Source organism: Phalangium opilio, unplaced genomic scaffold (genome assembly GCF_054372755.1).
Source record: "Phalangium opilio isolate 3A_F unplaced genomic scaffold, DU_Popi_V2 ptg000048l_1, whole genome shotgun sequence".
NCBI classification, from domain to species: domain Eukaryota; kingdom Metazoa; phylum Arthropoda; class Arachnida; order Opiliones; family Phalangiidae; genus Phalangium; species Phalangium opilio.
The window spans coordinates 6,194,259-6,221,271 of NW_028324170.1; the positions used below are offsets into that span (position 1 = coordinate 6,194,259).

The 27,013-nt window shown below is 38.3% G+C and overlaps 3 protein-coding genes across 7 annotated transcripts; 2 read left to right on the forward strand and 1 right to left on the reverse strand.

Moving 5' to 3' along the window:
• Positions 1-16: 16 nt before the first annotated feature.
• On the forward strand, positions 17-12,428 carry LOC149674009 (tRNA wybutosine-synthesizing protein 5-like). Of its 2 annotated transcripts, none has more exons than XM_089839842.1 (7): positions 17-103; positions 9,263-9,388; positions 9,459-9,619; positions 10,160-10,412; positions 11,751-11,838; positions 11,946-12,041; positions 12,180-12,428. In XM_089839842.1, the coding sequence occupies exons 1-7, from the start codon at positions 101-103 to the stop codon at positions 12,419-12,421; spliced, it is 969 nt and encodes a 322-aa protein (XP_089695968.1). In that variant the 5' UTR covers positions 17-100; the 3' UTR covers positions 12,422-12,428. The 2 variants fall into 2 exon arrangements, with proteins under 2 accessions (XP_089695968.1, XP_089695967.1); XM_089839841.1 differs by having other exon boundaries at positions 18-103; positions 11,925-12,041.
• Positions 12,429-12,678: 250 nt separating this feature from the next.
• Positions 12,679-21,844, reverse strand: Gprk2 (G protein-coupled receptor kinase 2). 2 transcript variants are annotated; one of them, XM_089839822.1, is made up of 15 exons: positions 21,585-21,842; positions 19,945-20,040; positions 19,714-19,826; positions 19,535-19,612; positions 19,352-19,449; positions 19,193-19,285; positions 18,437-18,641; positions 18,117-18,348; positions 17,510-17,599; positions 17,359-17,447; positions 17,154-17,273; positions 16,445-16,588; positions 16,168-16,305; positions 15,297-15,433; positions 12,679-14,727 (listed from the first exon to the last, which is right to left on the reverse strand). In XM_089839822.1, the coding sequence occupies exons 1-15, from the start codon at positions 21,634-21,636 to the stop codon at positions 14,583-14,585; spliced, it is 1,830 nt and encodes a 609-aa protein (XP_089695948.1). In that variant the 5' UTR covers positions 21,637-21,842; the 3' UTR covers positions 12,679-14,582. The 2 variants fall into 2 exon arrangements, with proteins under 2 accessions (XP_089695948.1, XP_089695949.1); XM_089839823.1 differs by lacking the exon at positions 12,679-14,727 and adding an exon at positions 14,814-14,988 and having other exon boundaries at positions 21,585-21,844.
• A 96-nt stretch (positions 21,845-21,940) lies between these two features.
• On the forward strand, positions 21,941-25,557 carry LOC149674011 (uncharacterized). 3 transcript variants are annotated; one of them, XM_089839836.1, is made up of 9 exons: positions 21,942-22,068; positions 22,161-22,529; positions 22,715-22,929; positions 22,991-23,360; positions 23,427-23,645; positions 23,722-24,012; positions 24,070-24,346; positions 24,410-24,904; positions 25,410-25,557. In XM_089839836.1, the coding sequence occupies exons 4-8, from the start codon at positions 23,280-23,282 to the stop codon at positions 24,880-24,882; spliced, it is 1,341 nt and encodes a 446-aa protein (XP_089695962.1). In that variant the 5' UTR covers positions 21,942-22,068; positions 22,161-22,529; positions 22,715-22,929; positions 22,991-23,279; the 3' UTR covers positions 24,883-24,904; positions 25,410-25,557. The 3 variants fall into 3 exon arrangements, with proteins under 3 accessions (XP_089695961.1, XP_089695962.1, XP_089695963.1); XM_089839835.1 differs by having other exon boundaries at positions 21,941-22,529; XM_089839837.1 differs by lacking the exon at positions 22,161-22,529 and having other exon boundaries at positions 21,984-22,068.
• Positions 25,558-27,013: the final 1,456 nt, after the last annotated feature.

The following is a 27,013-nucleotide window of genomic DNA, read 5'->3' on the forward strand; positions in this document are numbered from 1 at the left end:
TGGAGGAATAATACGAAAACCTACCAGGATGTAATGCTATTATTATTGTTTATCTGTCTGCTAACTTGTCTGCATTCAAGGAGTCATTTTTTTGAGTTTAATGTTAATTACAGGCAATCCCTAAATTACCGCCAACTTGGATTCTGCCGAAAATTGCCGAAAGTAAAAAACTCTACAATAGTACTTTTGCCACTATGCGTCGTCTGCTAGAAAACACCCTTTGGCTAGACTGACTTGGCTTTCGACTTAGGCGGTAAAATAGAGTAGTAATTCGGCAAATCAAAAGACTAGGCGGTAAAATCCAAAAAACCATGATTAAAGCTAAATAACGACTTCATTTGAACGAAAGACCATTTAAATACGTTTAAATATTACAAATCAAAGTAATTAAAACGTTTTCTCTCAACAAAAAGCCGGCGATACAGTAGTGTGTTTATTTTCGGCATTTTTCGAAACAAAACAAAATTAAAGCTAATTAACGAAGTTTAAATTAATCTCATAATGCTCTTTCAAAATTTTCGGACATTTAAACATCACTTAAGTGGAAAAACTATACTTAAAATCCACTAAACTCCTCCATTGTCTAACGAAATGCCATTTAAACACGTTTAAATAATACTAATCAACGTAAATTCGAACGTTTACTCTCATAAAATAACAGCGCGAAAACTTAGCGGTAAAATTGTCTCTTCATTTTTGGCATTTTCCAAAAGAAAGAAAGAAAAAACACTAATTAAAACTTCTATTGGTTCTATCCAACCATTTAACGCAAAAAAAATTAAATTTCGGCAATTTCCAGAAAAACCGTATATATAGCTAACTAACGAATTAAGTAAATTGTTTTCAAATACCAAATCGTTTTGCCTGTTGTACCGAACCACGTAGCACATAAATTGACAACAATGACCATTAAAATAATTTTATAATTAACTTTAATCATTATTAATATTCCAATTTAAACATCAATTCGCTTAATACCGATTAAGTTTCATCATCGTCTAATGCAAATGCCTTTACACACCTTTAATCATTAATTACCAAAGTTAATACTTAAATGACTTCGTTACGATTTATCTCATTCAAATAACCCGCTACAACAACATGGCTGTCCAAACCAGGCGGTAAAATAGTGTATGGACACTTTCGGCACTTTACAAAAATCACGTCAGTTGCCTACTCTAGAGCCTAGATGGCAACCCCATCCCCATCGCCGTGAAACAAATCGATAGAAAAATGGCTGGCCAAAACCAGGCGGTAATTTAGTGTATGGACACTTCGGCATTTTACAAAAATCACGTCAGTTGCCTACACTAGAGCCTAGATGGCAACCCCATCCCCATCGCCGTGAAACAAATCGATAGAAAAATGGCTGGCCAAAACCAGGCGGTAATTTAGTGTATGGACACTTCGGCATTTTACAAAAATCACGTCAGTTGCCTACACTAGAGCCTAGATGGCAACCCCATCCCCATCGCCGTGAAACAAATCGATAGAAAAATGGCTGGCCAAAACCAGGCGGTAATTTAGTGTATGGACACTTCGGCATTTTACAAAAATCACGTCAGTTGCCTACTCTAGAGCCTAGATGGCAACCCCATCCCCATCGCCGTGAAACAAATCGATAGAAAAATGGCTGGCCAAAACCAGGCGGTAATTTAGTGTATGGACACTTCGGCATTTTACAAAAATCACGTCAGTTGCCTACTCTAGAGCCTAGATGGCAACCCCATCCCCATCGCCGTGAAACAAATCGATAGAAAAATGGCTGGCCAAAACCAGGCGGTAATTTAGTGTATGGACACTTCGGCATTTTACAAAAATCACGTCAGTTGCCTACTCTAGAGCCTAGATGGCAACCCCATCCCCATCGCCGTGAAACAAATCGATAGAAAAATGGCTGGCCAAAACCAGGCGGTAATTTAGTGTATGGACACTTCGGCATTTTACAAAAATCACGTCAGTTGCCTACACTAGAGCCTAGATGGCAACCCCATCCCCATCGCCGTGAAACAAATCGATAGAAAAATGGCTGGCCAAAACCAGGCGGTAATTTAGTGTATGGACACTTCGGCATTTTACAAAAATCACGTCAGTTGCCTACTCTAGAGCCTAGATGGCAACCCCATCCCCATCGCCGTGAAACAAATCGATAGAAAAATGGCTGGCCAAAACCAGGCGGTAATTTAGTGTATGGACACTTCGGCATTTTACAAAAATCACGTCAGTTGCCTACTCTAGAGCCTAGATGGCAACCCCATCCCCATCGCCGTGAAACAAATCGATAGAAAAATGGCTGGCCAAAACCAGGCGGTAATTTAGTGTATGGACACTTCGGCATTTTACAAAAATCACGTCAGTTGCCTACACTAGAGCCTAGATGGCAACCCCATCCCCATCGCCGTGAAACAAATCGATAGAAAAATGGCTGGCCAAAACCAGGCGGTAATTTAGTGTATGGACACTTCGGCATTTTACAAAAATCACGTCAGTTGCCTACTCTAGAGCCTAGATGGCAACCCCATCCCCATCGCCGTGAAACAAATCGATAGAAAAATGGCTGGCCAAAACCAGGCGGTAATTTAGTGTATGGACACTTCGGCATTTTACAAAAATCACGTCAGTTGCCTACTCTAGAGCCTAGATGGCAACCCCATCCCCATCGCCGTGAAACAAATCGATAGAAAAATGGCTGGCCAAAACCAGGCGGTAATTTAGTGTATGGACACTTCGGCATTTTACAAAAATCACGTCAGATGCCTACTCTAGAGCCTAGATGGCAACCCCATCGCCGTAAAACAATACAAAACAATGGAAAAATGGCTGTCCAAAACAGGCGGTAAGATATGATATCAACACTTTCGGCAATTTCCAGAAAAACCCTATTTAAAGCTAACTAACTAATTAAGTAAATTGTTTTCAAATACAAAATCGTTTTGCTAGTTGTACCGAACGATGTATCGCATAAATTGACAACAATCACATTTAAAATAATTTTATAAGTAACTTTCTTCTATCTCGGCATTATAATTTCCTAATTTAATCATTAATTAAAATGAGAAACTCCTTAAAACCGATTATACTCTATCATTGTCTAATGCAAAGAGCTTTAAATGCGTTTATTCATCACTTATTAAATTTTATTTTACTTTAAAGTCTTCATTACGAATTCTCGCATTCAAATAACCCACGGCCAAAAATGGCTCACGAGAAAAATATTGCTGTAGTAAACAGGCTTTAAGATAGTGTTTTAATGTTTTCGGCGTATTACAAACAAAAATAATCAGGGGCGTGCCAACCTTTTTACTGGAGCGGGGGCAAAATCCTACACTGGTGGAGAGAGTTGTGTAAAAAATTTTGCACTTGTGTAAACAACTTTGAGCCACCTTAACCTCTTTCCAAACTCATACAAGAGCAAAAATTATTTTGCAGTACTTCAATGTTGTTCAGCACTCATCAATGATCTAAGGCTATACAGTATCTCGCATGCACTGTAAAGTTACGAAGAGGTCCGCATGAACGTGAGATTTAATGCCTGGCCAATTCAATACTCGTGGGATACAGTGGCCACGATTCTATAAGGTGCCATTTCTAGAGTAGCATACATTTCTCTCTTTTCGTAAATCGTAGAAAATAGTAAAAACGCAAAGAAAATATGTCTTTAGCCAGAAGTCCATTAAATTAGCCTAGGAAATAAGTTCTAGGGGTGTGCGAATAGTACTTTTTGGATATCGAACCGGTTATCGAATACTAAAAAAATTTCCTTATCAAATACCGAATCAAATAGTTTATTCCAAATCGAATACCGAATAGTAGGGCCTTGGTAAATTTTTTACTAACCGATTAATCGCGAATAGTTAACCCTAATACTCGCGAATAGTTAACCCTAATACTCGCGAATACTAGGCTTAACTATTCGCGATTAACCAGGTGGCAATCCCAATATTCGCGAATAGTTAATACAAAGTAAGGAGAAAAACATTTAGAAGCTCTTTAATTTCAAAATACCTCTCCTCATTGGTGGTCAAGTGTTTCTAAAAATTTTCCTAGGCACTTGCTGGTAATTTTTGATGGAGGACAAATAAAATCGGGATGATATTTTTAAAACAAGGTGGGTCTCTCTAGTGCCAAGGACCTAAATTTATGGTAGTCGAACTTTAACCGAATAGTCAGTTCGGTATTCGATATTCGTATCGAATAGTGAAAATGGGCTTATCGAATACCGAATCGAATAATTCGGTTCGGTATTCGATCGAATTATTCGATTGAAACGGTTAACCGCACACCTCTAGTCAAATAACCAAAAGCGGGGTTTGGGACTCCCCTCTCTTGTGTAGCAATACTGAAGAAGGGCGACACAATTTGCCTTATCGAGAGAGAAAAACTATTGGCTGAAAATGAACAATGTATGTCTAAAAGGACGAGAAAACGCCCGCTTTCACTGTAAAACCGAGCCCTCTTTAGCGTAGAATCAGGAGAAGGGTGTGAATTTAGGAACAGTCAAGGTCATTCAGTTTTTTATGACTCTTCATAAACCTATTGGAAAAAAAAAACTTTACAGCATAGACTTATGCCGATGCACACTTATCGCATCTTATAAATTTCTAACATGGACTTATGCCGAGCTTTTTAAATGAGAAAGTATAGTTATAGTGATTATCCCTTCGATGAGTTACCTTTAGCAATGCTAAAATGATCAAACGCATTACGCTCACTTAACTTTACAACATAAACTTATGCCAACGCATACTTACCGCATCTTATAAATTTGATAGTTTTAGTGATTACCCCCTCGATGAGTTTACAACATAGACTTATGCCGACGCATACATATCGCATCTTATAAATTTATAACATGAAGAACTTATGCCCAGAAGCGTTTGAAAGAGAAAGAATTTGGTAAAACACCCAACTTGAGTTCTTTCGTCGGAATATTACAATTACAGCATAAGTAAATTTATAAGGGTAAAAATTTTATCACTGTTTAGGGTTGGACATCGAGGGGCTATTCACTCTGATTTTATGCACGGTAAATCATTTAAGCATTGTAAAAGATAGCGCTATCCACTCATTAGGGTAGGGTATAGAGGGGCTATTCACTCGTACGATGTGGCTAATATTACGAGCCCTTGGGTCGTCTTGTTTAACTAGAGGCCCTTTTATCGTTAAACTTCTATTAAACTTAGTTATTAGATAATCTAAATTCAGGTGCTTTTTATATAAATGAGAAATCATCACGATTGACATTCATAGAAATAAGATATCACCATCAATACATTACTGAAAGACCTAAGAATTTCATGTAGCGCCATATTACGTATTTTAAACGAGTTTCGGTTTAGAATCATGTTAAACCAAGCGATCCGATACTATCGGGAAACCCCAATATCGGTGCCGATACCGATATATCCCTAGTATCGGTGCCGATACCGATATATCCCTAGTATCGGTGCCGATACCGATATATCCCTAGTATCGATACCGATATATCCCTAATATTTTCCTTTGCTTTTAAAATGTTTCTCGATTTCTGGGAAAATAGACGCAACTTCCAATACTAAACACCGCCTTAAATCAAAGCGCGGGTCCAGCGGATCCCCTACAAGTTGACTTTGCTTACGAACTCCAATTTTGGCTTGGCGAAGGCAGGAGGCATTTATGGGCGGGATTTATAAGTGCACTTATAAATCGCCAAGCCAAAACTGGAGTACAGGAGGAAAGTCACCTTGAAGGGGATCCGTTGGACCCGCGCTTTGCTTTAAGACCATTCTAAATATAACGTCGGAATATACTTCCTTTTGCTCTTTCAAAATTCTCCTCGATTTCTTTGAATTTTGAAATAGGGGAGCGGGATTAAAAGCGTGAAACCCGTATTGTTGACGGGTGGCAAGAATTTTAAAGGGAGTATTGAACCTTCCATTTAAATTAAGGTTATACCATAATCCTCTCTTTCGCTTTTAATATATCGAGCAAACGTAAAAAATAATTCACAATGCTTAACCTTAATAGAGCAATTAAATGCTATACTTAAACATACTAAAACAATTAAATGCTATGCTTAAACTTTCTATTATTTCCTCTTAAAATACACGAAAGGAAAATATCACCTCAGCACAATTCTCTCCCATTCACTTTCCCTTCAATGAACGATGTGGCTAAAAATGGCTGTCCAAACAAGGCAGTAAGATAGTTTCGGCAGGGATAGATTTAATTTTAGAAGTAGGAATGGAGACTCATAGCCCAGTATAGAGCCCCTACCTCCAGCACGTAACGAAAAGTTTAAATGGTCTTATTGACTCACTTAAACTACGTTTTGATGACGTTGCTGACGTGGATGGCGAAAAATACGTAATTCCTTTTTACCTCTGTCACTATGACTCGCCTAGCTTCTTTCATACCCCTCCGTCCCGTGGAAGGGGGTCCGGGATTTTAACGCGCGCCCACATTACTCTGTTCTCCATTCCTACTTCTAAAATTAAATCTATCCCTGGTTTCGGCATTTTCATAAGACACCCAAATTAAACCTAAAAACTATTTAAGTAAGTTTTTTTGGAACACCAAATATTTTTATAGTTCTACTCTACCTTACCGCCTGTTTCCTACAGCAATATTTTTCTCGTGAGTTGTTTTACAGCAAAGTGTTTGCCATGTAGAGACTCTACAGTAACTTAGGTCCCTTTGTAAAGTACCGAAAAAGTATAGAACACTAAATTACCGTCGGTTTTGGACAGCCATTTTTGGCCGTGGGTTATTTGAATGCGAGAAATCGTAATGAAGACTTTAAAGTAAAATAAAATTTAATAAGTGATGAATAAACGCATTTAAAGCTCTTTGCATTAGACAATGATAGAGTATAATCGGTTTTAAGGGGTTTCTCATTTTAATTAATGATTAAATTAGGAAATTATAATGCCGAGATAGAAGAAAGTTACTTATAAAATTATTTTAAATGTGATTGTTGTCAATTTATGCGATACATCGTTCGGTACAACTAGCAAAACGATTTTGTATTTGAAAACAATTTACTTAATTAGTTAGTTAGCTTTAAATAGGGTTTTTCTGGAAATTGCCGAAAGTGTTGATATCATATCTTACCGCCTGTTTTGGACAGCCATTTTTCCATTGTTTTGTATTGTTTTACGGCGATGGGGTTGCCATCTAGGCTCTAGAGTAGGCATCTGACGTGATTTTTGTAAAATGCCGAAGTGTCCATACACTAAATTACCGCCTGGTTTTGGCCAGCCATTTTTCTATCGATTTGTTTCACGGCGATGGGGATGGGGTTGCCATCTAGGCTCTAGAGTAGGCAACTGACGTGATTTTTGTAAAATGCCGAAGTGTCCATACACTAAATTACCGCCTGGTTTTGGCCAGCCATTTTTCTATCGATTTGTTTCACGGCGATGGGGATGGGGTTGCCATCTAGGCTCTAGAGTAGGCAACTGACGTGATTTTTGTAAAATGCCGAAGTGTCCATACACTAAATTACCGCCTGGTTTTGGCCAGCCATTTTTCTATCGATTTGTTTCACGGCGATGGGGATGGGGTTGCCATCTAGGCTCTAGTGTAGGCAACTGACGTGATTTTTGTAAAATGCCGAAGTGTCCATACACTAAATTACCGCCTGGTTTTGGCCAGCCATTTTTCTATCGATTTGTTTCACGGCGATGGGGATGGGGTTGCCATCTAGGCTCTAGAGTAGGCAACTGACGTGATTTTTGTAAAATGCCGAAGTGTCCATACACTAAATTACCGCCTGGTTTTGGCCAGCCATTTTTCTATCGATTTGTTTCACGGCGATGGGGATGGGGTTGCCATCTAGGCTCTAGAGTAGGCAACTGACGTGATTTTTGTAAAATGCCGAAGTGTCCATACACTAAATTACCGCCTGGTTTTGGCCAGCCATTTTTCTATCGATTTGTTTCACGGCGATGGGGATGGGGTTGCCATCTAGGCTCTAGAGTAGGCAACTGACGTGATTTTTGTAAAATGCCGAAGTGTCCATAGGTTTTGGCCAGCCATTTTTCTATCGATTTGTTTCACGGCGATGGGGATGGGGTTGCCATCTAGGCTCTAGAGTAGGCAACTGACGTGATTTTTGTAAAATGCCGAAGTGTCCATACACTAAATTACCGCCTGGTTTTGGCCAGCCATTTTTCTATCGATTTGTTTCACGGCGATGGGGATGGGGTTGCCATCTAGGCTCTAGAGTAGGCAACTGACGTGATTTTTGTAAAGTGCCGAAAGTGTCCATACACTATTTTACCGCCTGGTTTGGACAGCCATGTTGTTGTAGCGGGTTATTTGAATGAGATAAATCGTAACGAAGTCATTTAAGTATTAACTTTGGTAATTAATGATTAAAGGTGTGTAAAGGCATTTGCATTAGACGATGATGAAACTTAATCGGTATTAAGCGAATTGATGTTTAAATTGGAATATTAATAATGATTAAAGTTAATTATAAAATTATTTTAATGGTCATTGTTGTCAATTTATGTGCTACGTGGTTCGGTACAACAGGCAAAACGATTTGGTATTTGAAAACAATTTACTTAATTCGTTAGTTAGCTATATATACGGTTTTTCTGGAAATTGCCGAAATTTAATTTTTTTTGCGTTAAATGGTTGGATAGAACCAATAGAAGTTTTAATTAGTGTTTTTTCTTTCTTTCTTTTGGAAAATGCCAAAAATGAAGAGACAATTTTACCGCTAAGTTTTCGCGCTGTTATTTTATGAGAGTAAACGTTCGAATTTACGTTGATTAGTATTATTTAAACGTGTTTAAATGGCATTTCGTTAGACAATGGAGGAGTTTAGTGGATTTTAAGTATAGTTTTTCCACTTAAGTGATGTTTAAATGTCCGAAAATTTTGAAAGAGCATTATGAGATTAATTTAAACTTCGTTAATTAGCTTTAATTTTGTTTTGTTTCGAAAAATGCCGAAAATAAACACACTACTGTATCGCCGGCTTTTTGTTGAGAGAAAACGTTTTAATTACTTTGATTTGTAATATTTAAACGTATTTAAATGGTCTTTCGTTCAAATGAAGTCGTTATTTAGCTTTAATCATGGTTTTTTGGATTTTACCGCCTAGTCTTTTGATTTGCCGAATTACTACTCTATTTTACCGCCTAAATCGAAAGCCAAGTCAGTCTAGCCAAAGGGTGTTTTCTAGCAGACGACGCATAGTGGCAAAAGTACTATTTTACTTTCGGCAATTTTCGGCAGATTCCAAGTTGGCGGTAATTTAGGGATTGCCTTAATTACATTAAATTGTAAAAAAATTAAATTAAGAAACTTTTTTATGGAAGTAATTGCGAGTAATTTAATAGAAATATACAATGAACCGTCTGAAGAAGAATTTAGAAATGAAATTTATTTGAAAGTAACTTTAATTAAAATTAGTATTACACTCACTATTATATTTTAATTTAAATTAAATTAAATTAATAAAGCGGAGACCGGCGTTATTGAAAGGAGTAAATATTGGATGCTGCGTTCAGAAATGGCAAAACGCCCAAAATTTATCAGAAACAGTTGGCAGCGCGAAAGAAGTGAAAATTCACGTATCACAAAATCCCAAAATGGATTTTTTAAAGAAAAATTTTCTTTACAAGTAAAGCCTTTTGCCTCAATCGATCCAAAATATTTTCCACAATAGACCCTTAAAGAAAATAAACAAGCTGGACACCTTATATCGCCGAGTCCGGATTTTTTCAATAGAGTACAAACGCCATCTAGTGGCGAAAGGTTTCGTTGAATAAATTATAAAAACTTTACTAAGCCTTTGCCAAAATCTAAAACTGTGTAATTTCAATTACAAGCTTTGGAAATCTCCTTACCTTTCTACGATTTGAGACTCCATTGCGAAAAACAACAAGGTAATTACGTTGTGAGCTTGTGATAAAGTGAAATCTGCTCTAAAACAGTTCCTAAATCACATTCACCTGAAACTTCAGTTCCCAAGTTCCGCCATTAAATTTTTTAAAGTACACTTCCTTGCCACTACTGCGCAAAATCGGCCCATAGCCGTCTAAACCAATCAGATTAATATACTGATTACCCAGAATGCTCTGTCAATCCTCAAAAGACGGTTGGGAAATTTGAACGATTTTCTTTAAGGGTCTATAGACTTTACTCTAATAATGATTTTAAGGTCTCTTCCATTTGATGAACTAATTGTACGCGCTTCAAAACGCAAGAATGGCACCTATTTTATCTCCGAGGATGAATTTTACTATTTGAGGTCATTAGGGGATAATGCGAGAAAAGAAGTAGCTGATATTAGAAAGCAATTTCCATCTGTCAATAATGATATCATTTTCCCACAATATTATCAAGATGAACAATTCTTTTCAAGTGTGTTCAGAGTAGCATCTGCCGGTGTTACACTATGGACACACTATGATGTGAGTTGGCTGGTCCCTTATAGGGTCTTTGCGCGTGACGTCAAGTTACCTTCCCCCTTTCCTCTCCCCTTGCCGACTGCCCGCCACGTTAGGACGCTATGTTGGCATCCCCTGAAAACCGGTTTTCGCCCCCCTATTTCTTCCCCCTTTTTACTCTGGCGGAAACACCCTATAGTACGGTCTCTTTAAAGGGACACTTAGGGTCTTTGCGCGTGACGTCAAGTTACCTTCCCCCTTTCCTCTCCCCTTGCTGACTGCCCGCTTTGGCCACTTAGGACGCCATGTTGACATCCCCTGAAAACCGGTTTTCGCCCCCCTATTTCTTCCCCCTTTTTACTCTGGCGGAAACACCCTATAGTACGGTCTCTTTAAAGGGACACTTAGGGTCTTTGCGCGTGACGTCAAGTTAGCTTCCCCCTTTCCTCTCCCCTTGCCGACTGCCCGCTCTGGCCTCGTTAGGACGCCATGTTGACATCCCCTGAAAACCAGTTTTCGCCCCCTATTTCTTCCCCCTTTTTACTCTGGCGGAAACACCCCCTATAGTACGGTCTCTTTAAAGGGACACTTAGGGTCTTTGCGCGTGACGTCAAGTTAGCTTCCCCCTTTCCTCTCCCCTTGCCGACTGCCCGCCACGTTAGGACGCCATGTTGACATCCCCTGAAAACCAGTTTTCGCCCCCTATTTCTTCCCCCTTTTTACTCTGGCGGAAACACCCTATAGTACGGTCTCTTTAAAGGGACACTTAGGGTCTTTGCGCGTGACGTCAAGTTACCTTCCCCCTTTCCTCTCCCCTTGCTGACTGCCCGCTTTGGCCACTTAGGACGCCATGTTGACATCCCCTGAAAACCGGTTTTCGCCCCCCTATTTCTTCCCCCTTTTTACTCTGGCGGAAACACCCTATAGTACGGTCTCTTTAAAGGGACACTTAGGGTCTTTGCGCGTGACGTCAAGTTAGCTTCCCCCTTTCCTCTCCCCTTGCCGACTGCCCGCTCTGGCCACGTTAGGACGCCATGTTGACATCCCCTGAAAACCAGTTTTCGCCCCCTATTTCTTCCCCCTTTTTACTCTGGCGGAAACACCCCCTATAGTACGGTCTCTTTAAAGGGACACTTAGGGTCTTTGCGCGTGACGTCAAGTTAGCTTCCCCCTTTCCTCTCCCCTTGCCGACTGCCCGCCACGTTAGGACGCCATGTTGACATCCCCTGAAAACCGGTTTTCGCCCCCTATTTCTTCCCCCTTTTTACTCTGGCGGAAACACCCCCTATAGTACGGTCTCTTTAAAGGGACACTACAACCATATGCCAAAAAAAAAAAATATATATATATAAATATTTTTAGATTATGGATAATATTCTAATGCAAGTTGTTGGACGGAAAAAGGCAGTTCTTTTTCCACCTGATGATGTTCCATATCTTTATATGAATGGTTTGTGCTCCTCTTTTCCCCCCTCCATTTAGAACTGGCTCAGTTTTTTATATGTAAAAAAATATATATATATTTTGCAATCAAAGGTGATAAGTCTGAAGTTACAGATATTGAAAATCCTGATTTGAAAAAATATCCATTATTTGCAAAGGCAACACGATATGAATGCATCATGGAACCTGGAGACATTTTATTTATACCAGGCAAGGTTTATTTTCCAATTTTTACTTTTGCGCTCTTCAGGGATGCAAAAGTAATAGTCTGACCCCTTGGCTGGCTGGCTGTCTGGCTGGCTGGTAGCGTCAATTTTCTACTATATTACAATTTTCCCTTTCCTATAGCTTTATGGTTCCATAACATGACTGCCTTAGACTTTGGTGTCGCTGTCAATGTGTTTTGGCGACACCTAGAATGTAATTTTTACGATAAAAAGGACCCTTATGGCAACAAAGACTTAATCGCGGCGAACCAAGCCATGACACTGTTAGAAAAAGGCTTAAAAAACTTGAAAACATTGCCATATGATTATCAGAAATTTTATAAACTAAGAATGATTGAAATGATTAAAAATAAAGAAATCTGAATTCGAATTGGTTGAATTTTTGGTGTATGGCAACACTGAATACAGGAGGAGGGCGCCATAAATTGCTAATTGCCAAGTTACTTTTGTGACCACCATTTTAAAAGATGGAGAACGGGGTAGTGAACCTCTAAAGAGTAAAGACCAAGCCCATTATTAGAGGAAATCGGCAGAAAGTTATTCCTGGAAATTGTAGGTAACATTTTTGGATGGCAGCCATTTTAAAAAAAACCTTGTTAATTGAAATAAAGAGAAATTAATGAACAGTAAAAGAAATGTATTTTCAATTAATTATTGTATGAGGCATGAATTAATAAATTTACAATTGAATAAAATCAATAATCTTGACAATATATTAATTATTAAAACACACAAGGGAATTCCTCTATCATTTACTCGCTCAGACAATTTTGGATTCAATTTAATGCCAATTTTAATAAATTTCATGCTAATTTTTAGGGGGTTTTTTTATTTATAAAAGGTAGTGCTTGTTTATGTTTTTTTTTGAAAAACTAATTATTTTTCAAAAAAAAAACTACAACGCACGTTTTTAGTTTTTGTACGATTGACACACAGACAAACACACTTTGCTTTACACATTGTACGCGAAACACATTTTTTTTTCCGACGAAATCCGAGGGGGTTGGTTTAGAATCAATCTTTCGATTCAATTAAAAACTATAGCCTTTAAAGTTACAGATTTAAAAACCATACTGAGTTAGTATTAGGACATAATCAAAAATGAACGCGGGAAAATATTACGCGGTTTTCTCCGCGTTAATTCTTGACCCAAATTGCTTATGTCCTTTCATTAAAAATTAAAAAATTGATACAATTAAGTTCTTCGTATTAATTTACATTTGACAGCCATCATTAAGAATTTTTAGGGAATATCGCGGAGTATTACTTACTACGAAAGTTTATTAACTTTAAAATTTTCTAAATTCTTCGCGCCTTTATTCCCGATGCTGCTGGCAAGGCTTCGCTCGTGTTTTCCTAAGGAACAATAAAGCCCACGGAAAAACTCAGTATTAGTGCTCTACTAAATCACGTTCGTCTAGCCTAATTACTACCAACACGAGGAATAAGGGCGCTTACACGCGGCATAGTATTTATCATAAATTTAGTTTTAATATACATTGTATCATCAACCAACCAACCAATAGTTGAACAAAGTACCATTCATCTCGTGTCGTGGTACGTAACCTATTTAAAAACTACACTTAGAATAAATAATGACCCGGGAATGCGCGACCACTGAAAGGAAACGACGATACTGCGGGGACTACGTACTTATGCAAGATTTGGGAAAAGGGCAACTTTAACTAGAATGCCTTCCAAAAGACACATTGACGGCGCTTTCGCAGCGGGTCGCGCATCACCTAATAGGAATCGTCAACGTTTTTAAGCTTCTTTTTTTATTACATTTTAGATTAAATTTGTCTATTGGCGCCGGGCGCGCGCCCAGGAATACTTGGCAAAAATGAGAATGTTAAGCAACGATAGGGGGCGCGCGTCTCAGTGCTAACGCTCCTCGTTAGCATTTCGATCCACACGTCGCATTTAAATAATAAGTAAAAATTACTTATAAAAAAAATTAAAAAAAAAAACCCAGCAAAATGGAAAAAAAAAAAATCTAAAAATTAAAAACATTTTTGTGAAAGACACGTGCCGCCATCTTGAGGAGGCAATTAAAATAAAGCATATCTAAAATTGTGACTAATATTACTATTAATTTTGATTAAATTATTTGGCTCTCGTTAAAATTGCGAAATTTTTGAAAGCAATTTAGAAATGGGTGTCGTCTGCTTAGTTGAAGCGCTAGCGCCGAGGAAATCTTAGCCACGCCCATTTAATTTCACTTACACAATGTCAATTAAAACTAAATTAAATATTATTATTAGAGAGTCATTCGATCTTCCTACGCACAAATGGGGATCAACTTTTTAAGCCAGTTGCGGGAGTTGCTTTGTTTAGTGAGAGACGCGCGCGGAGGTCTTATACGCGTGCGCAAACGCGAACGCGAGCGCCACTCGACGGTAAAATTGTTAATTTATCCATTAACTTAGGAGTATTGAATGTAACGTTGTTGAGAAGAGTCTTATGTATCGGAGGGGGCGGTCCCTTCCGTCCCGTCCCATATTGAGGATAGAGAGAGTTATTTTCAGCTGCAGGTGGCCGCTGGGAGGATTTGCACCTGACTGGCTGTGGCCACCTCGCTGTCATTCAGAGTCTGCGTTGGGTCGTCTTCCGACGATAATTGCAGATGAGCGTTACTGACAGACGTTGATACACGACCCATGTCCCACCTATTCATTCAAATTAACGCTTAATATCACAACCATCTAAAGCCACGCCCCAACCCGAAGTTAAAAACAGACGGCCGAATAACTAGTTTAAATTTTAATAAACGTATAAGACAAATTTATTCCGTAAAAAGATATATACAAGAAAATAGATAATTAAAACGGCTACGAAACATTCATGCATTTTCCAAAACGGTATATTTCGAGTCATGACACGTACAACACGTACAGCACATGCTACAGTCCCAAGAATTACATTCTAACCTAAAAAGCAATAAAATGAACTACATTGCAACAATGTCTAAAAATTATAATAATAGCCTAAAGTTATCGCGTACATTGTTATTCTCGCTAGTGCTAGCGAGGCTTAGCGAGTACAATATAAATTTGGCAAGCAGTGTCGGGGTGCGAGGGAGTGTAAGGTAGCTTTGCAATGGAAGTTAAAAGGTAGGACATAATATATCTCATGCAGGGGGCACGGGAGAACATTCTTATACTTTTGACTATATTAAGTATCTGAACCCTCTCATCACAACGTATGTCACGCGTGTATAGAACTATGGCAACGTTACCTGTTTTTGTTCTTTCTTCTAAAGGGGAAGCAGCCGCTGGATTCGACGGGCGGCGGTTGTTCCAGTATTAGATCAGGTGAGGGCGTATTGTTTACACCAAAGGTGTTGAGCTCTTTAAAACACTCCGTCTCAATCATCTATAACAAGTAATCACGGCTCAAACAGTTACAATTTCAAATAGCATTAAGAGATAATGAAGAGTGATAACAGGGTTCTTACTAAATTTTTGGAACGAAATTCCCTGACTTTTCCAGGTTTTCCCTGACTAAATTCCACAAATTTCCCTGACCATATGCAATAACTTACAAGGCGTAAATATATGAAAATCAATCTAAATTCACTCGAATCATTTTTGCACGAGTTGTCATTGTTATAAAGATAAGCCAATTAATTCGTTTAAATTTAACCATAAGTAAATCGTAAATAACCGGAGCGAGCGAAGCGAGCTCCGCGAATTTGGGGTTCTGCTCAAGTCTCAGACAACACTTTTTTTGGTCACCCTTATACTGTCATCCAGACTATCAATTCCCCACCAATATATTTTTCCCTTACATTTCCCTGACCTTTTAGGCCCATTTTCAATTTCCCTGACTTTTCCCTGACCTTTTAGGCCCATTTTCAATTTCCCTGACTTTTCCCTGACCTTTTAGGCCCATTTTCAATTTCCCTGACTTTTCCCTGACCTTTTAGGCCCATTTTCAATTTCCCTGACTTTTCCCTGACCTTTTAGGCCCATTTTCAATTTCCCTGACTTTTCCCTGACCTTTTAGGCCCATTTTCAATTTCCCTGACTTTTCCAGGTTTTCCAGGTCGTGTACGAACCCTGGATAAGTTCAGAGTATATTTTTTTATAAAAGTGGTGTTAACTTACTTCCCATTGCCATGGTATAGAAACAGAGCCTGTGTTGAATTTGCCATAGAACGAGTCATCACTGGCATCTAAGTTCACTCCTTTGACGGTGGAGAATTGTTCAATGTCCAATACATCTTTCGCGTAAACAGCGTGTGGCTAAAATTATATCAATTAAAATTATTCATTCTGGTTTACCATTTCTTCAACTGATCCTCAGTTAACACCGTAGAGTTGAGAACGGTACCAATAAGGAAGGAACGGGCTTTTAAATTTACATTTAACAAATAAGACTTACATCAGGCATAAAAGGAGGTTCAGAAACACCGGCTTCCAATCTTTTCCAATTGATGCATTTGAAAAAATCTTTCCTCTTAACTTCCAGAGAACCGTATCGACCATTATTGCATCCTAATCTTTCTTTCGGGTTCTTTTTAAGAAGCTAATATTTCAAAAAATATTATAAATCAATTTCATGGACACCAGGGGTGTGCGAGTACTCGTTAAGTTCGAGTACTCGGTTCGAGTATCGAGCCGAGTACTCGACTCGATACTCGATAACAACACATTGAGATACTCGAGACAGATTCGAGTAGCTTTTTAACATCTTAAATACTCGACAAATACTCGAATCCGAGGCTTACAACTATAGCAGACGATGAGTTCATGATCATTTATTTTGAAAATCACCTGTTCAATGTTTAATTGATCACTAACAATCTTTTTGAACTAGTTCGATATTAGATAATTGAACATCTTCGTTATTTTCAAGAAATTTACAAAATTGCTACTCGACAAGTCAATATTTGAGACTCGATAATTACTCGAAGGAACCAAAATTTGACCTATCTAAATACTCGATACTCGAAAGTATTTTCGAGACTCGGCTCGATACTCGATAAGAAATTAGTTTTGATACTCGGACTCGGCTCAAAACCGAAAAAACGGGACTTGCACACCACTGAAATTAATTTCTTGGACACATTCAACTATTTTTTTTCTCTTACCGCTTGGCAGAACAGTTTGGCATCTTCGCTAAATTTGTGAGAATACTTTTCATGGTCTTCTTTGACACGACGTTCAACTTCTTCACGTTTTACTTTCTCCTTGCGTGCTCGAAATGGCGCCTAACACAATCAATCGACAATAAATTAAGAAAAATCGTTCGAGTGTATTTGATTTTTCTTTCAAAACAAATCAAATCCAACCGACCTGTCCTTCTATCATTTCGTAAGTGAGACATCCTAAACTAAACCAGTCTGGACTGTAAGTGTACTTCTCATTGTCAATTACTTCCGGAGCTAAGAGATGTGATCTCACTATTAATTACTTTCTCACAGCACGCGAATTATGACTGACTTACCCATATAACCTACAGTGCCAACTCTCCCTCGAACCATTTCGCCTTCGGGAATTTCAACAGCTAGTCCTAAGTCAGATATCCTCACGTGACCTAAGGAGAGCCATATACATACTTAACTTTTTCAGGGTTCGTACAAAATTTTTGGAATGAAATTCCCTGACTTTTCCAGGTTTTCCCTGACTAAATTCCACAAATTTCCCTGACCATTTGCAATAACGTACATGGCGAACGTATATGAAAACCAATCTATATTCACTCAAATAATTTTAGCACGAGTTATTTTTATAAAAATTAGCCAATTAAATCGTTTAAATTTAATTTGAAGTAAATCATAAATAACCTGAGCGAGCGAAGCGAACTCCGCGAATTTGGGGCTTTGCTCAAATCTCAGACAAAAATTTTTCTGGTCACCATTATACTTTAAATTTCCCTCCAATATATTTTTCCCTGACATTTCCCTGACTTTTTAGGTCCATTTTAAATTTCCCTGACTTTTCCGGCCCATTTTAAATTTCCCTGACTTTTCCAGGTTTTCCAGGTCGTGTACGAACCCTGTTTTTTCTCACAAAAAAAAAATTGCCATGTAATTTAATCATTGGTTAATTACCGTGATCGTCTAATAGTATATTTTCAGGCTTCAAGTCTCTGTAAACAATTCCTTGAGCGTGCAAATGTTCCAATCCCTGCGTGACCTCTGCGGAGTAAAATCTGGCCCTTTCAATGTCAAAGCCAGGGTCACCACCCATATTGTAAATGTGGAATTTCAAGTCTCCCCCGTTCATAATCGTCAGCACCAAACATAGAGCGTCTTTTGTCTCGTAAGCGTAAGCCAGACTCACCTAAAATTTAAATAAAATTATAATCATTCAACAACAGAATGTAAAACTCAAATGACAAAAAGGTTATTAAATTAAAAAGGTTACTTACAACAAACCTAGAGTTTATTTTTTGTAGTATTTGTTTTTCTATGAGTACCATGGATTCGCCTTTACGTTTCTTGATTCGTTTCTTCTCTAGTTTCTTGCAGGCATACATTTTTCCAGTCGCCCTGACTTGGCACGCGCACACCTCCCCAAATCCACCCTTACCGAGAACTCTGTACATTCGGAATGTTTTTGCTGTCACTGGTTGACTGGAAAATAAAAATAATACAATTACAATCAGGGGTGTGCGAGAACTCGTTAAGTTCGAGTACTCGGTTCGAGTATCGAGCCGAGTACTCGACTCGATACTCGATAACAACACATTGAGATACTCGAGACAGATTCGAGTAGCTTTTTAACATCTTAAATACTCGAGTCCGAGGCTTACAACTATAGCAGACGAAGAGTTCATGATCATTTATTTTGAAAATCACCTGTTCAATGTTTAATTGATCACTAACAATCTTTTTGAACTAGTTCGATGTTAGATAATTGAACATCTTCGTTATTTTCAAGAAATTTACAAAATTGCTACTCGACAAGTCAATATTTGAGACTCGATAATTACTCGAAAGAAGCAAAATTTGACCTTTCTAAATACTCGATACTCGAAAGGATTTTTGAGACTCGGCTCGATACTCGATAAGAAATTAGTTTCGATACTCGGACTCGGCTCGAAACCGAACAAACGGGACTCGCACACCACTGATTACAATTCACTTTAAGGGAGAATAAATAGTAGAGAATTATGTTTAATCACCTTTCAAGCCATTTCCATTGTAGATATCTATGGAAAAACATGCTATTCTGAAAATCCTGAAATGGTTCCCCAGATAAAAAATCTCGCACTGCTCTGAAATTAAAATTAAAATTAAATTAGACTTATTGCCTAAAAATTCGTCGCGTTCTGATGTCTTACTTGGCACATTCCGCAAAAAGATCCTTGTTTGAAGTGTGTAAATTTTCTTTACATCTCTGAACAATTTCTTCATTAATAATGTCAATAAAATCGTTAGACTGAAAATAACCAGAAAAAAAACTCCAATTTATCACATGTTGGCGAGTCAGGTGACTGACGGAACAAAGAATGTTGGAGACATACATCTTTGCTAAGAAATTTAGTGAATACTTTGAGGGCAACTTCCATCCTATTTTCATCCACTTGAAGTTCATAATTTTCCTAAAACAGTCAAAACATTATAAATATATTTGTTTTGAACAGACGGAGCCATTTTGAAACGAGTGCATCATTCTTTTACTATATAATTTGGAAATACTAACAACGCTGTCTAGGAAAATGTAACAATTGGCATAGTATGGCTGGGTATCACAATACTGTCGAAAAAGCAGTCTCCCAATTGGCTGCTGATCTATAATGTATCCAAAATGAATATCTGAAAGAATAAAACATTGAAAATTGAGCAATAATACCAATGCGTGGTAATTCACATTATGGACGCAACTATAGCAATCTATTTTAAAAGCTATTTCCACAGAGATTTAAAGTGTTACCTAATTTATTCTTCAAGTCAATGCAATATGATATGTGAGGAAATTGCAGAATTTTCTTCCATTTTTTGCTTTTGCCTTTGTTACTATCAGCGCCACCTACAACAATATGAATTTCAATTATTTGCACTAGGCCTATAACCTGATAATCACATTCAAAACAAATTTATCTCTGATAATCACATTCAAAACAAATTTATCTAAGTGCAATGAGTGCTAATTCACAGGGCCCCCAGCCGAATTTCGAAAATATTTATAGGAATTATAGGACTTTTTTCATGAAAATATAGGATTTTATAGGACGTTTTTCCAGAATTATAGGATTATATAGGACACTAAAATATTAATTTTTATTTTTTTTAAGAACCAGAAGGCCGAGTAATTAAAAAAAAAATGTTCAAAAACATACCCTCCATAGGATAGCATTACACTAAACTTTGGAGGCTCAGAACTCTGGTTCTACTTCTACTAGAAATACGGGGATCTCCTTTGTGTATGTTATAGTCCTATTTGCCCCCCATACAACCATACAAAAAACTTAGGGCTACGACAAACGGGCCGAGTAATTATGGAAAATGTTCGAAAATATACCCCCTCCATAGGAAAAGCATTAAACGCAATTTTGGAGGTTCATAACTCTGGTTCTATTACTAGAGATACGGGTATGCCATTTGAGTATGTTATAGTCCTATTTGCCCCCCACCCAACCATACTAAAAACTTAGGGCTGTGACAAACAGGGGCTTCCAGAATAATAGAATTATATAGGACAATAAAATAAATGGTGGTGCACACTGAACGTTAATTCTGTTATCAAAACCATAAAATACCGAGCTATTTTTAACTAGTTAAGCTACAATACGAGGGAAACCATCCCCATTTCATGATATTTTTTAGACCCGAATCCTGGTTTAACCGATGGTTTGCTTAGAATTCGCCCAAATTTCAAAATTATAGGATTTTATAGGATTTTTGGCGATTTTAACCAAAATTAGAGGATTTTATAGGACAGTTTTAAAAATATAGGATTTTATAGGAATTATAGGACCTCTGGGGGCCCTGAATTCATAGCCTTCTTAGCTTGTGTTTAGACACAGGCAACGCAACTTTCATTGCTATGCTAATTAAAATTTGGTTCAATTTCACCATACTTTATCAAACCAGAATTTGTCGGGATGTAAAACTAGTCTCCAGAGAAAATCACTCTAAATCTAGTAAATCAGGACTTCCTTTAATTGGCATGTTTGAAAGTTTTAAGGCTTGTTGATTTTAGAAGCTACATGGGATGATGGGAATAACTTGGTCATGAGACCCAGGCGCGAAATATTAAGTTTTAATTTTGAGGAACCAGGAGATTGGTAGGTTTGCCACTACTTGCTCAGTTTAATTACAAGTATTCGTAATTACAATCTCTATTAAGTCATTGAAGTGTAATGTGTGCCTACCAAAATGGAATAGGCGCGTTTAAATTTTCCATTAAAGGTGGAGTGAAATTCTTGACTTTAAGCAAGTGTTTTATGGAAATATAATCTCAAGCAATAATTGATTTAAATAAGCAGGTAATTGATAAAAATTAGGGTGCAATTTGAGATGATATTGGAAGCAATCAAGCGACAAGCGGTATCTTTAAGACTTGGATCTTACCTTCCCTCGCTTTCAGGTACACGGTATTGGCGACTATATTTTCTAATTCCATTAATTCCAGCTTGCTGAGTCCACGGAGAAGGGTTCGTTTAAGAACCCTCGCAAATAGAGCAGAAAAATCAAATATTTTGGCCACAATTTCACTCTAAATATCTTACAAAGCTCAACAAGGGAACCGAAACTCCCTTAACATTTGATAGATCTTAAGCCTTGGTTCGCATCGGCAAAAACTTTTTTCTTGGTGTCTAGGCCTCGACCCTCGAGTCCCTTGATCGAGTGAATCCTCTGGCGGTGCAGAGGCCGGGTGCACTGCGAGAGTTGGGTTTTGGGTGTTTCTTGAATTCAGGGATACCCACGGTGGGATAAGACACTCAAACGTGATTATAACGTCATCACGTGATCTTTGGCGGGATTTTCGGAAAAATGTACTGTTGTTATACACATATAATAATATCCTTAAAAGTATTACTTCCAACAATGTCCTGTAAGAATTTAATTTTATCTAATGCAATTAGATGTTAATGATTGAAATTGATCGAATCTAGTAAGACACATTTATCCCGATCAATATTCTAGCTGAAAAAGTAGATGTCACAATCAAATTTCGGCTTCTGTTGCAGCCCTTTTCAAATCAATAAATGCGACCTGGTATTGACTACACCTAGCTTTTCATCATTTCTAGTATATTTTAGTTTAGATTTTTAGGAGAGAATATATTGAAGTATCTAGAATTAAAAATCTTCGTATTGTTTTACAAGGTCTTGGTGAAATAATTTTTAATAAGTTGTTATTCGAAATTAGAATATTACGTCGGGCGATAAAAAAATAGGCATACACATAATTTAAGGCTTAGGATATAATAAGGCTTAGAATATAATGTAGCCAGTTAACAGCTTTACGTTCGAGTTCCCTTGAAAGTTACGATGGGAAAATTATATTTTAAAGGTAGGTTTAATTGTTATATAATGTATCCTCCTTTGAAGCTCAAAATGTCATTGTCTATGGGTTTAGTAGTTTCCAAATAGAATTTCGCTTCTTTGGCACTTCTTCCAGTTCCATCACTTGCCGACAACGACAATAAACCTTACTATATTTTGCATATGAGGCTTTTATGAATTTTTCCTGGACAGGTCTATTGCAGATGCGATGTGCTATGATTACTGGGTAATCTTGTGGTAATCCTTGAGTAATTAATCGTGGCCTCAATCGAGGCTGAAGCAATTAAGGCTGGTGGTGGAGGAGAAGGCGTACACAATTCGACAACACTCAAAACTCACCTGGCAAATTCCAATAATCACGGGAAGAAAAACAGTGGACGATTCGAGATTTTCACAAACATATTCAAGTAAGCGTTATTTAACCATTGCGAATGTCATGGTCTTATTAATTGTCCTTTTGAAATACAGAAAGAAACCGAAAGAAAAAGAGGCTGAAGCGTCATCAAGTTCCTCATCGCAGAATTTGAACCAATCGGCGCAAGATTTTCCCAAGTGCGAATCGTCAATAGAATCCGACGTTGACGTGGACAAAGAAACGTCCATCGTCCCCTCAATTACTTGTACGGCAAACTTGTCCGCGATCTCAACGGCCGGAAACGAACAGAATAACCGGAGGAGTTCGTCCACGGTCAACTCGGAGGACCAACCTCCAATTTCCACACAACCAATTGAAATACCATTGAGGGCTCAATTAGCCATGGGGCATTCGTTGGCTTGTAGCGATGCTCAATCAGCCGCTCTCTTATATTCGGGAAGCACACATGACAGTGTCATAGAGGTACTAGGACACGCTGAAGTACTAAAAACAGGGCGTTAACAGAACCCCCCCCCCCTCTTTTTTTAGCATTATGCCTATTTATCTGAAATCGAAAGTGGTGGTACGTCTTGTACCGGTGTGGTTTCAATGTCATCACCGGTGGTATCACCACGAGTTCGCAGTCTACATCATGACATGCAAGCTCTAAGAATGTCCCGCCAAGACAATCCATATATACAACAGAAACTTGACAGAGTATCTGTTAACGTTGAAAAGGATACGCCATTTTCATCGCCAAGAAAACAGGTACAAAAAAAATTGAGTGGCAACTCTCCGAGTGAAATGTCTACAAACGCACTGATTTGAGCACCTTGACGTTTAGGAACAAGAAAAGCTGGTTGATGACAGTGAGTCAGAAGATTCTTCAATGTCTGATGACGAAGAAGGAATTATCAATCTTCACCAACACCTGATTAGAAGTCCCCCGCCTCACTTCCCTCAAAATGTCACCAAATTCCGTTTCCCCGACACTAGGTCCAGTCCCATCATTGGCAAACAGGACAACAGCGTCTACGACCCAACGCCACCCAGCGGACGATCCGCTACCCCCGCTCATATCGCCTTAGAACACGCCACAAACAACAAAATAACCGCTAAAGAAACAATGCCACTGGTAATCATGGTACCAACATTACTAATTAACACCAATTAAACGAATCGATGCCCACAGTTACCAATTGACGAAAAATCTCAATTTGGTCCCCAACATGATTGTGGCGAATTAAGTTTGACCTTTGATCATCGGCAAGTGCCGTCATCAGAAGCTGAGGGCATCGAACGTGAACGAGCCATATTCATGGGGCTAAATCGAACTCAAGGCAATCCTCAAGTAGCAAATATAATTGGAGGCGAGCATTTAAATCCAATAGTCATAAAAAGTGGAGTTGACATCCTCGATCCGCGAATGAGAGAAGTTTTGGAGTTTCAGAAGCACAAAATTGTTCATGGTAATTAAGTCTTTTATCACAATTAGGTTAATTGTTTCTAATCTCGCGCGCGCGCACGAGCAGAAACGGGACTTCGTTTACCAGAACCTTTGGGAACAGCTGCCATTGGCGCTACGGAAGTGACTGTCCCGGTTATAACGGGGCGATCGAGCGTAGAAAGCAACATGCCAACGTCGTCACACAACCTGGCCAATGTCACCACGCAGCGAGGCTCGATTGGAAGCTCGAATTCGTACGCCGCAGTTCGAAGTCTACACCTGCAAATGCTACACCCAATGGCGCCATCCGGAGGGCCACCTTCAACGGCTCCGTCTTTAATGACTTCACCCACAAGAATGCCGAGACCACCTCTACCTAGGAAAAGTTTACCCGGAATGACGTCACCGCCAGCGAGTACTTCCTCTACCACTATCTTTAGTCCTTTACCACCTTTAGGCGCTACCGCTAACTTTTCCCAGCATTCAATGGATTTACAGAAAAGCCAAACACAGTCAATCGAGACTATATCAAAAGGAGTCAGTGAACACCGTAACTAAATAGGATGTACAAATTACAAAGGTAATTAAAAGTTAATTAATAATATTACCAGAAGTATATAATAGTGTACCACAAAGCGGGGTAAGTGTGACGTCACTCTTCCCAACATCGGAACATTTAGAGCAAGGTTACTAAACCGAATCACATACGCGATAAATAGTTCCCTCATCATTACTCTATTAGCGTTTAAATATTTGGCAAAACGCGCTTGTGCATTTTGTCCCACGTCAAGACGAGGTTTGTGGGATGATTGCTGGGGATTTAGTGCCAAACAACTATAGAATTCACCTTACGGTGCGATGCCCATTTGTAGTTTGATGAGCGGGAAAGCAAACTAAAAGGGTGAGCTTGGGAAGAATGACGTTACATAACTAAAGCATTAAGAGGATACAGAGTGTCATCCTTCTTCTTATTATCCCCTTCTGATATTACTCTTACGCAATCGGCACACTTGCTTATTGAGCTTAACATAAGCTATGTATGACATCATATCACGTCTGCTAACATCTTACGTTTTATTTTTCAGAATGAATGGTGACACTTCTTAACGAGATTTTAGGCGTGTATCCATGAATTGTATTTAAAAAAAATATTATAATTTTAAACCATTTGTAAAAATTTATTTCATCATCATTATGTAATGAATATATAATATATATATATATAAACTTTCAGTCCGTGTTGTGTCTACTGTTTATACTAAATTTCACGTTTCTGAAAGAAGAAACTATCACGTATTCATGTTTTAGCTCTGCCTATCAAGTGTGCCGATGACACATTAATTCATGTATGTTGCATATCTGCATATATCATATGTTCGCATTGAACGCACCGACAGGACTTAGAGGAAAAGTTGAGGTAACATAACATTATTCCTTAAAAGAACTGTCTTTTTCTAAACATAAAAGGAAAAATATTAAAAAATAAATAAAGATCTCTTATTATAAAATAATAAGCATTTAAAGGGACTGTAAAGCAGGCATCGGCGGGTGGGTTTAAATTATTTGAAATACGTCACAGACATCACGTGATGCCAAGATACAAAGCCTCCTCATGGAATGGAACTGGGCATCTAGTCCTTGTTTTTCGCGAGATTGCAGCGCCAATTCCATGAAGTGGTAGTTTTCGAAATAAAACGAACTAAGCTTCTTTGAACCACGCCTCTCCTTGGTCACGTGCCTCTGACGTATTTCAAATCATTTTTACCCACCCGCCGATGCCTTCTTTACAGTCCCTTTAATTAGTCTTAAAAACCACGAGTACTGCGGCGCCATTTTAGCGTCTGCTAAATCAAACCTCTTACGCGCGTGATCTAGTGTGCTTACCTCTCTCAGCCTATGAGAATTCAACCAATCCCGTTTGGGCTAAGTGGTTCTAATTAGTAGACGCCACTAAACCAATGGCGGATGGCGCAGTAGTCCTTGATTATTTTTAAGACAAATTAAATGCTAATTATTTTACAATTAGAGATAATTTTTTTTAATATTTTCCTTTTATATTTAGAAAAAGGTCGTATAATGTTATGTTAGATAGATTCAACAAGGCTTACGCGCGCCGACAACGTTTAACTTGTCAACTACACTCAATAAGGATTAACCTAGTGGTTAGCGTTAGTTATAGGCTTATAGAGTACTCCATTTTCAGCTCGGGGATGCTCTCAGAGAACGTTTGTGTCAGTGGTGTGCGAGTCCCGTTTTTTCGGTTTCGAGCCGAGTCCGAGTATCGAAACTAATTTCTTATCGAGTATCGAGCCGAGTCTCAAAAATCCTTTCGAGTATCGAGTATTTAGATAGGTCAAATTTTGGTTCTTTCGAGTAATAATCGAGTCTCAAATATTTACTTGTCGAGTAGCAATTTTGTAAATTTCTTGAAAATAACGAAGATGTTCAATTATCTAATATCTAACTAGTTCAAAAAGATTGTTAGTGATCAATTAAACATTGAACAGGTGATTTTCAAAATAAATGATCATGAACTCATCGTCTGCTATAGTTGTAAGCCTCGGACTCGAGTATTTGTCTGAGTATTTAAGAGGTTAAAAAGCTACTCGAATCTGTCTCGAGTATCTCAATGTGTTGTTATCGAGTATCGAGTCGAGTACTCGGCTCGATACTCGAACTTAACGAGTAC

Bases quoted from the DNA above. Each gene is read 5' to 3' on its own strand.
- LOC149674009 (XM_089839841.1), top strand. The intron at 9,620-10,159 runs GTAAAGCCTTTT...AATGATTTTAAG, and splicing joins AAGAAAAATTTTCTTTACAA to GTCTCTTCCATTTGATGAAC. The intron at 11,839-11,924 runs GTTTGTGCTCCT...TTGCAATCAAAG, and splicing joins TCCATATCTTTATATGAATG to GTGATAAGTCTGAAGTTACA.
- Gprk2 (XM_089839822.1), bottom strand. From the start codon at position 21,636: ATGGAATTAGAAAATATAGTCGCCAATACCGTGTACCTGAAAGCGAGG. The intron at 20,041-21,584 runs GTAAGATCCAAG...ATATTGTTGTAG, and splicing joins GTACCTGAAAGCGAGGGAAG to GTGGCGCTGATAGTAACAAA. The intron at 19,286-19,351 runs GTAAGACATCAG...TTTTAATTTCAG, and splicing joins CTTTTTGCGGAATGTGCCAA to AGCAGTGCGAGATTTTTTAT.
- LOC149674011 (XM_089839835.1), top strand. From the start codon at position 23,280: ATGGGGCATTCGTTGGCTTGTAGCGATGCTCAATCAGCCGCTCTCTTA. The intron at 24,013-24,069 runs GTAATCATGGTA...CGATGCCCACAG, and splicing joins CTAAAGAAACAATGCCACTG to TTACCAATTGACGAAAAATC. The intron at 24,347-24,409 runs GTAATTAAGTCT...GCGCACGAGCAG, and splicing joins GAAGCACAAAATTGTTCATG to AAACGGGACTTCGTTTACCA.